This window comes from Chlorocebus sabaeus, chromosome 9 (assembly GCF_047675955.1).
Source record: "Chlorocebus sabaeus isolate Y175 chromosome 9, mChlSab1.0.hap1, whole genome shotgun sequence".
NCBI lineage: Eukaryota > Metazoa > Chordata > Mammalia > Primates > Cercopithecidae > Chlorocebus > Chlorocebus sabaeus.
In genome coordinates, this window is record NC_132912.1 from 29,475,531 (window position 1) to 29,493,263 (window position 17,733).

The 17,733-nt window shown below is 42.9% G+C and overlaps 1 protein-coding gene across 7 annotated transcripts in view; it reads right to left on the bottom strand.

The window, feature by feature from the left end:
* SVIL (supervillin) overlaps positions 1-17,733 on the bottom strand; it is a 182,247-nt gene that overhangs the window by 78,599 nt on the left and 85,915 nt on the right. For all 7 annotated transcript variants that reach the window (XM_073018833.1, XM_073018832.1, XM_073018834.1 and 4 more), the window contains exons 4-6: positions 15,264-15,321; positions 14,996-15,147; positions 10,760-11,426 (exon numbers count right to left, since the gene is read on the bottom strand). In XM_073018833.1, coding sequence (XP_072874934.1) covers positions 10,760-11,426; positions 14,996-15,147; positions 15,264-15,321 — 877 coding nt within the window. The remainder of the gene's footprint in view (positions 1-10,759; positions 11,427-14,995; positions 15,148-15,263; positions 15,322-17,733) is intronic.

Consider the following 17,733-nt stretch of genomic DNA (forward strand, 5'->3'; position numbering starts at 1 on the left):
GAAACAAACAGGCCAGGTATGGTGGCTCACGCCTGCTGTAATCCCAGCCCTTTTGGAGGCTGAAGCGGGAGGATCCCTTGAGGCCAGGAGTTCGAGCCAGCCTGAGCAACATAGCAAGACTGTCTCTATTTTAAAAATTAAAAAGTTAATGAAAGGTGGTGGCATGTGTCTGTAGACCCAGCTACTCAGGAGGCTGAGGCACGAGGATCCTTTGAGCCCAGGAGTTTGAGGCTGCAGTGAGCTATGATTGCACCACTGCACTCCAGCCTGGGAGACACAGTGAGACTCGGCCGCTAATAATAAATAAAAAAATAAATAACAAATGTATGTGAAGGTGTCATGCCTAGGACATAATAAGTCTTTTAAATGTTTTTCTTATCTTCTTCCTTCTTCATAGTCAACACAGCAATGAAAGTTTACAAATTTCTCTTTTTATGTTTTGAAGACATAATACTTAGGAGACCCAATTCAGAAGTCATGCGATTTTCAGCAGAGTGAGTCCAGCCTCTCTAGGAGGGCCTGAGTTTGTCTTTAGTACATTTAAAGCAGGAGTGATCTAGAAAAGCATTTCTCCAAGTAAGGGTTTCAGGATCCTTGAGGTTGGCTATGACACGTATTTGGGTGAGGTTATCTGCCATACAAAATGAAAATGAGAGAGGGATGAGGAGAGGTCTAAATCAGACACCAACGGTGCACAGGCTGTCCTGGGCGCTGCGAAGTGATGATCTCACAGAATGCAGCCACTTCTGAGTCGTGCAGCAGCATCTATACTTTGGTCACTCCCCTCTTCCGTCTCCCACTTCCCCCATCAGACTTCTTAGCTGAGTTCTCCTCCTAACCCCCACTATACAGAGCCCCAGGTGCTCTTGACATTTCAACTTGGATGTCTAATAGACATCTTATATTTACATGCCCAGAAAATGAACTCTTAACTTCCCTCTGTCCCAGCTTGTACTGGAGTCTTCCCTATGCCAAATCCCTGCTTCGAGTTGCCTTGGCCAAAAAACTGAGACTCACTTTTTACTCCTCTGTTTCTTTCAAACCCCACCCCTACCTCATCAGCAAGTTCTCCCGGTTACCTTCAAAATATAACCTCTTTCCACCACCTGTGCTGCCATCATTCTAGTTCAAGCCACCACCGTCTCTCACCTATGTTACCAAGATGACTCCCTCATTATTCTACCTGTTTTCATCCTGGCCCCCTAAAGTCTATCTTCCGCTTAGCAGCCAGTGTAATGCTTTGAAATGTAAGGCAGATGGGTCATTCTTTTTGTTCAAACCCTCCTATGGCTCCACATATGAAGTAGCGCCAAACCCAAAGCCCTTGCGGTGGCTCTGAGGCCCTCCCCGATCTGTGGTCTCACTAACATCACCCCTACCGCCCGCTCCGTTACAGCCCTCTCTCCTCACTAGGATGTGACAGCCTCTGGAGAGAGAGACTTCATGTTCATCTCCTCGGCACTCAGAGCTATGTGTGGCGAACAGCAGGTCTCACATGCTCGTGGAATGGACGAACTGGTGCATGATTCCACAGCAACTCTATGAGGTCTTCTTGTTCCCATTTTATAGATGCAGACGGTGAGGTGCAAGGGAAAAGGACATTAACTGCCTGCAATCACACAACTGGTAACAGAATGATGGGGCTTGGACCCAGTGCAGCAGGAACCCCCAGCCTGCACCTTCCAGCCTTCCAGAGCAACAAGCTTCCACATTCTGGAAAATGGCTGCTTCCTTGGCTTGAATGGGTAAGAATGAGGTTGGGATGCCAGTGTTCATGGACTCCAAGGTTAAGCAAGGAAGACACCAAGAACTTCCCGGTCACAGCCACAACCCTGACCGGATGTGGATCTCTCTCTAGTGCCAGTACCACCGTCAGCAGAGTTACCCGATTACCTATGAATTCTGCAGAACCCAATTACCTTCTTCCTTTGTTTCTCCAATGAACAACATAAAAATCAATGGAGTCAGGCAGTGGAAGGTTATGGACTGAGCTTTCCATCTTGGAGCAGCACAGCCTGATCATAATACTGAGGGGTTGGCAAAGCGATGCCCAACTCGATTTCAAAATATATCATCCATCAAAGTACAAAACTTACTTCAGGGGTGCAGAGGGCATTGTTTTGGAGGATAGTAAAATAGCAGGTGAGTTTTTTAAAAAAACATGAAGGAAAAGAGAGATCACATCTGAATTATGGTGGATATTTTTCTTTTATTTTCTCTTCATTTCTTTTAATCTTGTGTGACATTATTTCATGAAGTCTTGCTTAATTATTTTTGATAAATTAAGTTTGCTTAAGAAATTAACAGTGGGAGATTTGCTTTATACAACCTAATGAACTGAACACAGGATACTGTGAGGATATGCCAGTCTTTGCACATGGAGTCAAGAATCAATTTTGGTAGACAGAGGCACAAAGGATCATGGAAATGTTTCCTATCCTGACTGGGATAATGGTTATACATTTACCAAACTCACCAACCTGCATCCTTAAAATTTGTGTATCTGATGCAAATTATACCTCATTTAAAAAATATGTCATCATTGGGTTACAGAGTAAGGACCTCTTTAGTACCGAGAATGTAGCATTTTCCGGGGGCAAAAACAGGATAAATATGTGAGATAACCAATTTCTTCCAGTCTCCCTTTGAGCTCATCTCAGTGAAGGCTCGAATGCTATAACCACAGCCCAGAAAGGAGGGAGGGAGGAGATATGTGCAGATGCACAATTGTCAGAAAATGCTGGAATCTGAGGAAGGTGCGAGGCTGGACTGGCATCCCCTCATCTCCTGATTTGAACCATCACTCCTAGAATAAGGTAAATAGGGACTTGACAGCTTTCATCATAAGACTAGACTAGAATCAGCCTTTCAGGGCTGTGGACTCAGTTCACAATGCTCCACAAGTGGCCGATGATTTTCTGCTCACTTATCACGATTTGCATTTACTGTTTAATAATATTTGTGAGCAGCCTGACTCAGACCACATACAAGAACCCCAATTCCAGACAAAGTAGAAAGAGCCTTGTCACATAAACAAGTGCTGCTCACAGTGTGTTCCGCCGATCGATGTCCCTGCTCCATGATTAGATAAAAGGCTCGCACCAGAAGGGAAATTAACAACATCACTAAACCTGCTGTGTAGTTCAGCTGACATTTTCTTCACAGCATCATTTTCTCAATGAAGGAAACCATACATAATTTACATTCAGGTGCAAGTGTCTCATAGGTTGTGTGCTGATAAACAGTTCGCAGATTGGCTATGTCGAACAGCATTGCTATAGTTTGATGACACTTTAAGCAAACAGAAAACAGCAGAACATTCATTCAAACATGATTTTCTAGGCCACTTGAAATTGTTAGATATCCCAGTTGCAGTGAAGGAGATATGAAAATGACTAGCGCAAGGTATCTGCCCATCTCTTAAAACTTCTACTAAAGTAATGCTATCACTGCAATCATCCTTACTAGACTTACAGAAGAGCTTAATACCAAATTTACAGTGCTGTGTCTGCAAAAATCCTTACGAAATTGCTAAAGTCCTCTTCTGGATATGACAGCCATGATCTAGGGTGCTTAGCATTTGGTGTCTTTTTTTTAAATTTTTAATTTCTGTGGGTACATAGTAAGTGTGTGTATTTATGGGGTACCTGAGATGTTTTGATGCGTGCAATGTGTAATAATCACATCATGGAAAATGGGGTATCCATCCCCTCAAGTATTTATTCTTTGTGTTACAAACAATTGAATTATACTTTTAGTTATTTTAAAATGCACAATTATTAGACTATAGTTGCCCTGTTGTGCTATCACAAAGCAGGCCTTATTCATTCTTTCTAACTATTTTTTGTACCCGTTAGGTGCTGGATATTTGACTATCCTTCCTATGACATAGGGTGGCTGTGAAGTGGCATCTGTGGGACTCCTCATTTGGCTCATGACCTCTTTCTCCTCTTTTCCCTTCTAGCACAATCATTAGCAACCCAGAAGCCAAACTGATAACATCGGGGCTCCCTTTGCCAAGCTAAGCCAAGCTCCAGCTCTGTCTCTGGGAAACTCACAATACGATAATGGGAGCAGACTGGTGCGAGAGTCTAAACACCAAAGAAAGTGGAAGTGACTCCAAAAATGGTCCCAGTTTCTAGTAGCCCATTTATGCCTAGTGTTCCTCTACTGGAACGCTAAGCATGTGGGAGTTATTTATATTCTACTGCTCAAGGACATCACCAAGGTCTGATTGCAAAAATTCAAAAAATTGCAACCTCAGGCATACATGGGTTAAGGAGAGAGAAGTTACCAAAAACAAAAAACAACCTGGAAAGGTCAAGAAAGCAGGGCAGATGGGAAGGTGGACTCTTTTCTGGACATATTTGTCAGTGGCCCTATTAGAAAGAGATACCCAGATGTAATCTGACCACTGTAGGACGCAGGGGAACTATTGCCTACCTGTGCTATTGGCGACTCACTTTCATTAATGTCCCCCAAGATTGGACTAATCACTTTGGCAGTCATATAAAGAACTTGCTGTCAACTAAAACTCCTAGGTCTGTTTCCCATGAACTGCTGTTAAATCAGGTTTCCACAATCTTGAACTTGTGCACTGATTTTTTTTCCATCTAAATACAGGACTTTATTAAATTTCACCTTGTTAGTTTCTAACCATTGTTCCAGGTACATGTGCTCTCCTGTCTACATGATCCTGTTTTTTTTCTCTCTCTCCCCCCCTCCTTCTTACTTCTCTTCCCCCTCTTCCCCCTCCAACTCTGTCCTCATCCCTCTCTTTTAGTCATCAAACTTATTTACAATCCCTCCTCCAGAAATCTGATCTAAATACATGCATTTATATGCATGTATTACATATGGTGCTTAAAAAGCCTTGTTCTCATAAACAAACAGATAATTTATTTTGTGGAATCTTGGGGTGAGCCAACCCTTCACAGAGCAGAGGTCACCTACAAGGGGAGAGGCTTATAGGGTTACGGGGGACCAGAACAAGGAAGTGGTGACTTCAGGTGTATCAGAACTGTTTTGACGCAGCAACTGGCTGGCAGAGAATTATATTACCAGGAAATAATAACTCACTCCAAGTTTTCATAAAGGCCAGGGGTTGCCCTTGTGTTGTATCCCCAAGTATATAATAGTATATAATGATCAGCTTTAATTCCCTACAACTCCCAAGGGTCTACAGACTAAAAAGTGCTTCCTGTTACCAAAGTGAAGTCAAATCCAGCACAGTCAAATTAGTCTCACCATGTGGGTGTCCAGCTCTAATTATATACCAGCTTCTAATTATAAAATGTTAAGAATGGCTATTAACTTCTGAATCTCATTAAAATTAACAGTTAATTTGCTAAAAGTCGCTTGTTTGGAAAAACTGCTAATGACTGTTCTGCAGATACGCACAGGTACAAAATCTGCAAGGACACAGGCTCAAGGACAAAATTTTGCATTTAAAATCTCACACTCCTTTGAGTTTTTAGCTAGTGTATATAGTAGCTAGGGTTTGAGAAGATATATTTATATTTGGTCCAATGAATAGGAATTGTCTGCCAGGCCCCGTGGCTCACGTGTGCAGTCCCAGCACTTTGGGAGGCCAAGGCGGTGGATCGCTTAATGCCAGGAGTTCCAGACCAGCCTGAGCAACATTGTGAAACCCCGTCTCTACCAAAAAATACAAAAATCAGCCGGGCATAGTGGCGTGCACCTGTTAAGTCCCAACTACTCGGGAGGCTGAGGCAGGAGGAATGCTTGAGCCCAGGAAGTCAAGGCTGCAGTGAGATCATGTCACTGTCCTCCAGCCTGGGCAACGGAGCAAGACCTTTTCTCAAAAAAAAAAAAAAAAAAAAAGAGAGAGAATAAGAATTGTCGCTTGCCAATAAGAACACGACGAAATGAAGAAAATAAAAAGGGAGTGACTTACCCATCTATTTTAACAGCTGGGATTCTAGAGTATGGCAGGGAGCACAGGTGTTTGGGGGTACAGGGACTGAAAGGTGAAGCCAATTCCATTCCAGTAATAGAACAAGCTGTTAGGAGGACCTAGAGGTCTGTTCTTTACAAAGTGGCTCCCGAGATGTGTGTTTCCCATGATGCGCTGTCCTGAATCCCGCAGCCCGTGTCACAAAACCTGCCTGCTAGTGGACACAGGACCGTGGAAGGTCAAGCACGATGCTCTCCTGCAGACACCTCTCTCAGTGCATGGAAACAGAACACTGAGCCAAGAGAGCTTGAGGCTCTGGAGTCAGTTTTTAGACTAAAACCTCTCATCGGGAGATGAGCAAATGCAACCAGAAATAAACTCCAAGTGCCTAGCACAAGCCCCTTCCTTTCTTAGTGGCTCAGGCTGCACCGTGTCAAGGTGTTGCAGAAGCTGCATTCCAGAGGGTGCCCTGATCTATTTCCTGAGCGGATCCGCAGCTGTCTGGCATCCATGGGAGCCCTGCCCAGACCATCATCCACCAACGGCAATTCTCCCAGGGGTCCAGTGTCAGCCTCAGCTCTGCATGAAACCTGCATATCGTGTTCTGACTACTAAGGACACAATTAGCTAAGGAGAAAGGAATGGTGAGGGGCTGCAGTACAGTAATGACAAACAAAACTAACAAACGAGGGTTTTCTAGAGTGGATCACCACTAGAAAATGAAGTCTACCGGCAGGGCGCCATGGCTCATGCCTGTAATCCCAGCATTTTGGGAGGCCAAGGCAGGTGGATCACTTGAGGTCAAGGGATGGAGACCATCCTGGCCAACATGGTGAAACCCCATCTCTATTAAAAATGCAAAAATGAGCTGGGCGTGGTGGCGCATGCCTGTAGTCCCAGCTACTTGGGAGGCTGAGGCAGGAGAATTGCTTGAACCCGGGAGCTGGAGGTTGCAGTGAACCAAGATTGCACCACTGCACTCCAGCCTGGTGTCAGAGTGAGACTCCATCAAAAAAAAGAAAGAGAGACAGAGAGAGAGAGAGAGAGAGAGAGAGAGAGAGAGAGGAGAGAGAGAGAAAGAGAGAGAGAGAAAAGGGAGAAAGAAAGAAAGAAAGAAAAAAAGAAAGAAAGAAAGAAAGAAAAGAAAGAAAGAAAGAAAGAAAGAAAGAAAGAAAGAAAGAAAGAAAGAAAGAAAGAAAGAAAGAAAGAAAGAAAGAAAGAGGAAAGAAAGACAGAAAATAAATGAGGTCTACCTTCCATTTCACTCTCTTTGCCAGTCACATAGTTTCCTGAGAACAGACAGTGACAGCTGGATGCTTAGCAAAGGTAGCAGCAGGACTGAAGACAGTGACTTTCTCCACTCATAAAAGTAACAAACACAGCACATTTCCTTTACATAGATACATGAGATGCATAAAGTAACAAATTCAACAAGAGCTTTGGATTTGGAATTTCTAGTAGTAGCAGAAGCTCAAGCTCAGATGTTTAAAAATCTGAATAATCCATAGGACCTAAATTCCTTTTAATTTTATTCTAAAATTCACAGTGGTGGAATTAACAAAGAATGGTTCATAATCAGTAACACTACCTCTCCAGCAAATAATACCATTTCTGAAATTCCAAGTTTACAGGTTTGTAACAGTTGGAGAATGGGGCTGGAAGGATCTTATTATTTTCTACTTCACTTATTTCGTTACTCTGTGTATTCTTAGTTTTCTTCAGAGCAATGTGTCCATCTGAATTCCTGGGCATCTAACAGAATTTCTGAGTTAAAGATCTGTAATATCAACTAATCAATTAACTAATTTTTAAAAAATCTTCTTTATCATACAAACTGAATACTAAAGAATTATAAAATAAATGTATTACTCAGGTAAATATTGTCCTAAATACTGTTATTTTACCCTATAATGCTTAATGAGTATAGTATAGTGAAGTATGAGAATTAATGATTATTCTGTATATATGCACAGGTGTGTACAGGTGTTAGTGTACATGAGCACATTCAAAAATAGCATTGGAGATGGGACTCACATCTGAATGTTTAGGACACTATAGGTGGTCTTTTGATGGTATATTCATGAGTGTCATTGTATTCATATTTAATTAAGACAGCCTCTTGCTAGCAAGCACAGAACAAAATGATTAAATGGGAATGAGCTGATTCAGAGATTTAACAGCCAAAAAGTTTGGCAGAGCTAGATGATGGGAGAGTGCAGCAGTGAGAAAAATATTCCATTTCAGTGACAGAAAAATTTCACAAAAACCCACAGCATTAAACATTATTTATGGATACTTTTTCTCTTCACTTGTTAATTTTAAAGTTTCCGGTGACATGTTTCCATATCAGATGACATTATTATTTTCACATACAGTTATTTAGGTCACCAAGGAGGTTTCTTTTGTTACTGTTTTGGGTTACAATGTATTTTTTTTTTTTTTTGGTTCATCTTACTTCCCCCTAAACAGGAATCAGAAAATGACTTTCTGAAACTTGAATTTCCTGGTTCTAGATAAAGACTATCGAAGCAGAATTTTAATCCTTTGTAAATCCATTTTTACAAGCTGAATCACTGCTGTCATTACAATGTAAATCTTAATTGTTTTAAACGTCAGATTTGTCACACATTTTCCATCCCTCTTTATGTATGTCCCAGGTATTTTCCTAATAAATACACAAACTAATTTGGGTTTCTTTGCCTATGAATCATAGAATTGTATACCTTAAATGGCTTAGAAAAGAAGGTATGCACCTCTTCTAGAAGTCCTTACAATTTCTCACTTCTTTTAAGTCTTTCTCATGAAAGTAAAGTGCTGTGAAGCTAAGGCTTGGCTTACGAAAACTTCTAGGTAATATGCATCTTCAAAATAACCTATAAAGAAGTCGCTTTATTTTGTTACAGGCCTAAATATGTCGACAGTGCTTTTTTCTAGGTCTTAAGACAAGGTATATACATTTTTTAATATTAAGATTTTAACTCATACGAAATATGAATTATCCTGTCCTTTTACCTGGGATGCTCAACAAAGTCTTAATTACTATTACAACTGATTTAAAATCTTACTGAGAATCTATCATACGTGATCTAGGTGACTAACTCACATACCGTGATAACGACTTCAACAGCTGCCATCATGTGGCAATCTGAAATTAGAGTCCTCATTTCTTTTAAACCAGTGTAATTATACATCTCTAATATTCTTTTTAAATTGGAGTCTGTTAGGTTCTTTGTCCTACTTGCAAAACACAGGAAGAACTTCCTTTGGTAGAGAGTAACTAAACCAAGAACATGGTTTCTATGATGAAATGCAAATTCTCAAACAAAAACCTTCTTTTCAAAACATGAGACAGTAACTCGCAGTCCCTACATTTCCAGTAGTTAAAGCGAAAGGCTGAACAAGCATGCTCAGAATGGATCCTTGGGATCTATGGTATTTAATTCTGTTGGAAGCTGATCTCTCTAAATATTTCAGTCTGGATGCTTGAGTATGCAATGACAGGTCTTTGGGTTAATACATTTCAGTACCACAAGGGTCTGCTTCACATTTGTTCCTGCCACTTAGAGATGACCAGGTGTGCACTCCTCTGTCCCAATGGGAAACAAATAAGGGTGTTTCTCACATATGAGTCTTTTTCTTTCAGAATGAATCTCCCTGACCTTAGGTTCTCATCCCTTCTCAATTCGCCTGGGAAGTTATTGCTTGTTTGAACTGAAAAATACAGTTAAGATCCACCTAGACAATTATCCCAAATCTTTAAGCAGGACAGTTAAGTAAATTGCATTTTTAATATGGTCATCATGGTTTTAAAATTTAAATTTGGAAGTAAACATATATTCTCTTCTGTCATTTGACTTTCTGATTTCATATCTTTTTCAATTTCTCCAAATGGGAGCTGCTCTTATCTTGAGTGGATCCTTTTACACAGTGGTTTTTCTAATGGCTGATCTTTATAATGCGGGATTCTCACACATATCTGTGTCCTAGTATGTGATATACTTACAGAACTAGGCAGTCTAGTTCTGTTCCATGTATATTGCAGTGATACTTCTGTGCCCTGAGCTGAGATGCTTCCACTAGTTAGTGGTGCTTCTTCTGCTCTGTGATTCTAACCACAGCAACAGAAGCAATCACCAACAATCATCAGTCTCTGATATGGTTACAGAAAGGCCGTGAAAAGACAAACTATGAAACGGGGGTGAGACATCCAGCAAGAGGGTCCTGAAGTGAGGGGTCCATGAAAGTGTCCCCATGATACTTGTTCAATTTGTTTTTAAAAAGAACATAAGAAACATACAAACAGATAGAACACGAGGCTTCCTGCTTTGGTAGAACCTGTTTTGACATGGCCAAAATGTAAGAATCTTAGGGCAGGTACGGTATTGTGTCCATTTTAGTGAAGCAAGAGACTCTCCTGTTTGACCTCCCAATGCCGGTAATCCCAGCGCATTGGGAGGTCGAACACGAGAATCTCTTGTGGTCAGCCTGGGCAACATAGCGAGACCCTGTCTTTAAAAAAAAAAAAAAAAAAAAAAAGTAAAAATTAGCCAGGCATGGTGGCATGTGCCTGTGATTCCAGCTACTTGTGAGGCTGAGGCAGGAGGACTGCTTGAGCCCAGGAGTTCAAGGCTACAGCAAGCTGTGATCATGTCACTGCCCTCCAGCCTGGGCAACAGAGTGAGACCCTGTCTTCGGGAAAAAAAAAAAATCATATACCATGATATTTCTCCAATGAGCCTCGACCTCCACAAGATGCTAAGAATACCCAAACCCTGTCACACAGAGAGGTAAAAGAAGGTATTCTCCTGCCTTCAGGGTGGTTAGCGTGGGCTGGATGCTTACCTGGGTCGGGCCTCAGGGGATAGCTGTGGGTCACCAAAGGAGGGGCTCCGGGAGGCCGCCTGCTGCAGGGAGGAGCTGTGCACGTGCTTTGGGGACCGTGGCACTTCAGTGAAGGAGGAGTCTCGCCCAGACAAAGAGAAGGTTGAGGAACTCTCTGCTGCTGGGGACAGGTCATGGGCCTGCCGGGTGGCACTCAGCTCTTGACCTCGTCTTTGGTTTTCTACGTTCAGCAGCACCTCCGGGTCGGAAGCACCGTCACCCCCATGGAGGGCATAGTCCTTGGATTCACCTGCACAAGTCCCGAGCCCCATCGTCTCAGTCCTGGGGTACGGAGAACTTGCATCTCTGCTTGACTCTTCCTGTTTGTCACTTTTTCCTCCTCGTTTTTCGACAGCATCAGGCTCCTTCCTGGACTTGGTATAGCGGGATAAATACTCAGAGTCGGTCTCGGGATCCAGGGTCAGCCCGTATTTCTCTGCCAGCTGTCGCCTTCTTTCTGCTTTGTACCTTGCAATTCTTTCGGCTTTGGACTCCAGACTGTGGGTGTCCATGGTACCCGACCCATAGGGTGAGTCACCATGGACGCCAGAGGTTTCTGTGCAGTATTTGGATCGAGTTTGCTTTTCTAGAGAAGAATCAGAAGTTTCCTCCTCTTCATTTGATCGGCCTACAAGAAGGTCACATGGATGAGAGGTGTAGATTTCAAGTAAAGACATGTATTTACACATAGAGTGACACTCTCTACTGCACATAGCACACACCTGGGTGCCCATGCTGTGAAGGACCAGTTTCTCACTGAGGTGTGTTCGCCTAAAGTGATTATTTACCTGGGTTGCTGAAGAAGTCTGAGATCTGCAGCGAAATCTACAAAGGCTGTGAATGTGCATGTTCTGCAAGCCCCCTAAGGCATGGCTTTAACTTAAGCTCAGCCCCTTCACTCCCGAGAGCGCCTCAGTTTAGTGCTTGTTCAGTGCTTATTTCCCGAGAGCGCCTCAGTTCAGTGCTTGTTCAGTGCTTATTTCCCCTTACTGATTTACCCTTTTTTGTGGAGTTCAGTATGTCACGTGGGAAGCCATAGGATGAGTTCAGAGTCCTCTGGGAAAGACACCAGACAACTGAGCTGCTGCCACTGGACAAGTGACGGATGCTGGTTTCCCGGGATCTGAGAGTAACCATAACTATATGGCCCATATCATTATTCACCAGGCTTTTCTTTTTTACAGCAGTGTTTTTTTCCCAATTATAACACACATGCCTGATGTAGGAAATATCCAATATGGGCCTGGCATAGTGGCTCACACCTGTAATCCCAGTGCTTTGGGAAACTGAGGTGGGAGGGTGGCTGGGGGCCAGGAGTTCGGGACCAGCCTGGGTAACATAGTGAGACCCTGCCTCTACAAATATTATTTTAAAAATTAGCTGGGCATGATGGCACATGTCCATGGTGCCAGCTACTCAGGAGGCTGAGGTGGGCAGTTAGCTTGAGCCCAAGAGTTTAAGGCTGCAGTAAGCTATGATCAATCGTGCCACTGAACTCTAACCTGAGCAAGAGAGCAAGACCTTGTGTCAAAAAAAACCACAAAAAGCCTACCAATCATCACCCTACAAATTAATAACATTTTTATATATTCCTTCTAGTTTTTCTTAGAATTTTTTCTTTATAAATTATTTACTGTTATTAATATTCTATAAAAATGATTTCCCACTTGGCACATTCTATAAAAACGTTTCCCCAGCTGACTCACACCTGTAATCCTAGCACTTTGGGAGGCTGAGGCAGGCAGATCACGAAGCAGGCAGATCACGAGGTCAGGAGTTCGAGACCAGCCTGACCAACATAGAGAAATGCTGTCTCTACTAAAAATACAAAAATTAGCCAGGCGCGGTGGTGTGCGCTTGTAATCCCAGCTGCTCAGGAGGCTGAGGCAGGAGAATCGCTTGAACCCAGCAGGCGGAGGTTGTAGTGTGCCGAGATCACGCCACTGCCCTCCAGTCTGGGCAACAAAGTGAGACTCTGTCACAAACAAACAAACAAACAAAAATTTCCCATATTTGGAAATCTATTTTGAAGACATCATTTAAGGGTCCTAACAGTCTATCTAACAGGCATTCCATTATTACCTTAACCCTTCCCATATGGTCTTTTTCATTCCACCTGAATTAAATATACACGTATCTTTTCCATCATTTTCTTTAAATTAAACAGGTGAGTAACTGGAACTAATTTTGGAGTTTGGTATGAAATGAGAAGAGGGATATGCCTCTTCCCACTCTCTGGCGAACACATTTTTTAATTATGATTTTATTAAATAATTCTTCCTTTTCTCACTACTATGTGAAGCTTAAACTATCATATACTACACAGATTGCCATTTCATATACACCAAGGTTTATTTCTGGCTATAAATTTTGAGACTCTGATCCGTGTATTGACATTTCATGCGTGTAATTACTTTTTAAGAGATGGAGTCTGGCAGTGTTGTCCAGGTTAATCTTGCACTCCTGAGCTCAAGCTATTCTCCTGCCTCAGCCTCCCAAAGTGCTGGAATTACTGGTGTGAGCCACCATGCCCAGCCATTTTTTTTTTTTTAAATAATTGCACATGATTTTAAAATATCTTCGTTTTCCAGCTTTCTGGCCACAGGAAATTGGAAACTGTAGAGACAAACAAACTGATAACATCATAAAATGAGATCAACAGCTCTCTCTGAGCAAGAAACTAGAAAACACGGGTTATAAAAAGCAGCAGCATGGCCGGGCTTGGTGGCTCATGCCTGTAATCACAACACTTTGGGTGGCTGAGGCGGGGGGATCACCTGAGGTCAGGAGTTCGAGACCAGCCTGACCAATATGGTGAAACCTCATCTCTACTAAAAATACAAAAAAATTAGCCCAGTATGGTGGCGGGCACCTGCAATCCCAGCTACTCTGGAGGCTGAGGCAAGAGAATCGCTTAAACCTGGAAGGTGGAGGCTGCAGTGAGCCAAGATCGCGCCATTGCACTCCAGCCTGGGCAACAAGAGAGAGACTCCATCTCCAAAAATAAAATACAATAAAAAAACATTAAAAAATACAAAACAGCAGCACAGCGCCTCAGAGCCAGGGACTGTGGCGGGAAGAGCAGCCCTGTGTACATCCTCCTCTCCTAAGGTCAAGTTGAATATTTGATGACAACAATGACTGAGTGATTAGGGAAAAGCTGAGTCATGCGCCCTCAACATACTGTTTAATATGAAATAAATATGCAATGTAGTTAAAATTACCTACATTAAAATAACTTAAATAGAAAGTTTTCTTGTATCTCCAGAGTAAGAACCGTACTCATTCAAGGTGCAGCTTTGCCTCTAAGGCTCCCTGCTGAGAGCAGCTGCTCCCTGTGCTGGGTCGGAACCTTGAGAGGCCCCTATCTCAGAGCACGGATCCTGTGCTGGGCCCTGAGGGTGCAGAAAGCCACAGTAACTGCCTTTGAGGGTTGAGGGCCCCAGTCTAGGGAGGAGGAATGACTGGCCCTCAGTTACCCAGTAATGTGCCGAGAGGAATCATTTCATACTGCTGTGACGCTGGAAGGCCATATCTGTGAGGCGGGGCAGAGATTACATGCTGTTTTTACTGTCGCTGTTTTTAGCAAATATACTTAATAGCCAGGCATGGTGGCACGTGCTGGTAGTCCTAGCTACTCAGGAAGCTGAGGCGGGAGGATCACTTGAGCCTGGGAGGTTGACGCTTCAGTGAGCTTTCATCAGGCCACTGCACTTCGTCTCTAAAAAAACTAAAACTAAAAATAAACAAAAACCAAATACACTTAACAAAAAAGTAGGTCAAGTCCACTGGCTCACGCTTATATTTTCAGCACTTTGGAAGGCCAAGGTGGGAGGATCACTAAAAGCCAGAAGTTCGAGACCAGCCTGGGCAACATAGTGAGACTCTGTCTCTACAAAAATGTTTTTTTAAAAAATTAGCCAGGTGTGGTGGTGCAAGCCTGTAGTCCCAGCAACTCAGGAGGCTGGGGCAGGAGAACCCTTGAGCTTGAGCCCAGGAGTCAAGGCTGCAGTGAGCTATGATTATACTCCTGCATTCCAGCCTGTGTGACAGAGTGAAACCTTGTGTTAAAAAAGTTATATCCACACAATTCACTTCTGTGGAATATCTCACGTTCTGATACCACTGGGTGGAAAAGGCGACGTGTAACCAGCCAGGCAGCCTGCTGGAAAATGGGCCACCCAGCTCTACGCTCACCGATGTGGGGGCTGGCAGGGTCGCTGGCTCGCATGTATCGAGGGGTGTCTTCCTCCAGCAGGCGGTGAGTCACCAACCCTGTGCAGCTCTGCAAGAGGATGGGCTGGGTGTCATTTTCAATCCCTTCCAGGCGCCTGGCAATTCTTTCTTTTCTGTCAGATACACCACAAGAGGCAGAGTGAGCAGCAGCGATTGAGTCTAAAGGAAAGCAGAATACTGCTTTGCCAAGCTCTCTTCTATTTCCTAATTCCCACTACAAAGATCTTACCTTTTCATTTCTAAGAATTCTTTTTTCTTTGGTTCAAAGATTTGTCTTAATTCTGCAACTAGAAGAAAACCAAAAAAGAACTAAGTATAGTATTAGTAGTCATGCGCTCATTTTATTCACTCATGCAACATCTTTATTGAACTGCAAATTTCAGTTCTTGGTTCCTATGTAACAGTGACATGCAAAACTGACCAAGTTCCTGCTTTCTTGGAGACTGTTTCCTAGTAGGGGAGGCAGATGCCAAATGAATAAGAGTGTGTGCATGCACACACACACACACACACACACTAGGATGCATCATTCTCTTCTAAGGTCAAGTTGAATATTTGATGCTCATAAAAATGACTGAGTTATCAAGGCAAAGTGAAGTCATGCTCACTCAACATACTGTACAATATGAAATAAATATGTAATCCATTTAAAATTACATACATTAAAATCATTTAAATAGAATGCTTTGTTGTATATACATTGCAACACCTAGCTATGTGACTCATGTAAATGTCACATATGTAGATTGGCTAAGAAGTAAAATACAGGGTAAAGGAGAAGGTTATATTTCATCTAGGGGAATCCAGGGAGACCCGACGAGCAAGGTCTCTCTAGGAAAGTATTTTAGGGAGAAATCTCAATAACTGTTTCTAACTTTTGTTTGGTTTAACAAAGTATTCTAAGCTTTTACTACAGAAATCATTTACAGAAGCATAGACTAGGAGTGTGAACCCCACAGGGCCATCCACGAGCTACAAGCATGAACTCATGGCGGCTCCTCCTCCTCCCTTTCATGGAATCTGTCAATGGCTGTAACGATCTGATTGTTTCCCACAGTGCCTAAAGTGGCCGCTTCAATTAGCTACAGTTTAGATGAACACAGGTCCTCCGCCTCCCTGCACAGGCTTTTGCTGGAAGGAAATGTTAACAGTGGTTTCCTTGCTATAATTTAGGTGGATGATGGGCAAGGTAATTACCCCAATGTTTCTGGCAGCGGTGGAGAAACAGAACAAACGATGTGCTGGGGATGGGAGATTCTCACATGACACTGACTACCAACATATTACTGAGATGCCAGACAACTGTTTCTTTGGATAAATGGCCAAAGTTCATGGAGAATAAAGATCTCTCTTTTTGCCTCCTCCTCAGTAGCTTAAATTAATAAGGGTACATCTGAGTGACTCCTATGAAAGACTCAGAATGGGGTGGGAGAAAGAGAGAGGGGTGGCCGGACAGCCCGGGGCCAGGGCCAATGAGAAGCTTTGAAAGGCTGAGTCACAGGAGAAACTCAAAGGAATTTGGTTTTCGACTGCTTCAATTTCCTTTTTCTTTTCTCTAAGTGGTAATTTTTAGTAATGAGTCAAAACTACACACACACACACGCACGCCTACACACACAAAGTTTTATATTGCCCTTTGTGTTCAGGGATTGAAGCCTTGTTTTTCTTCATTTATTTTTAAGTGATAGACATCTTAAAACTTCAGTTGAATTGGCTTTTGTTAGGGTAGCTGGCTTCCTAGAAACAAAACCTCTCTCCCTCTGACTTCAAAAGGTCTCCCAGTTGGCCTCCCCAGGAATCAGCGTAGCTGGAGGCAGAGAAGTCCTCGTTCTAATTATGTTGCTATTTAGAAGACAGGGGTATAGTGAGAATGGTGCACCCTGCCATGTGGCCTTGGGAGAGGAGGCTTGGTCAATAACAACAGCTTCCCTGTCAACAAATTAGCCCTAGTGAGATTATGGTGATAAAACTTTAATGGCTGATAGGACATATTTTCAAAATATTTTCAAGGATGACAAAAACCAAAGGGTTTTATCTAATTATTTAAACCCCAAAGAGAAGAGTGGAGCCCTGTTTTTCAAAAGACCACTCAAGGAGCTATCGAAACCAAATTCCAAGGGTGCCTAAAAGGTACGACTTGAACCCATACCTCAAACTCCAACTGAGAAAAAGAAAATATTATTAGGGTCCTGAGTAGCATAATCACATCCCCTCCTCTCCCCTCCCTTCTCCTTCTCTTTCTTTTCTTTGCTCCCCCCTCTCTTTCTTTTTGAGACAGGGTCTCATTCTGTCACCCAGGCTGGAGTGTAGAGACATGACCTCAACTCACTGTAGCCTCAACTTCCCAGACTCAAGTGATCCTGCCAATTCAGCCTCGCGAGTAGGTGAGATGACAGGCACGTGCCACCACGCCTGGCTAGCTTTTGGTTGTTTTTTGTGGAGATGGAGTTTCACTCTGTCATCCAGGATGGTCTTGAACTCCTAGGTGCAAGGGATCTGCCCGCCTCGGCCTCCCAAAGTGCTGGCATGGCAGGCGTGAGCCACCGCACCTGGCCTAAAATGTCCCTTTTCTCACCCCACATTATTTCAACTGGATAAGTCATCAAAACCGTTAATGTGCAGAGTATCATGTAACTTCCACTGGAAAAAGTTAAGATAGACTTTTCTTGGTTCTAATTAGAGACTGTTGAAAATCACTT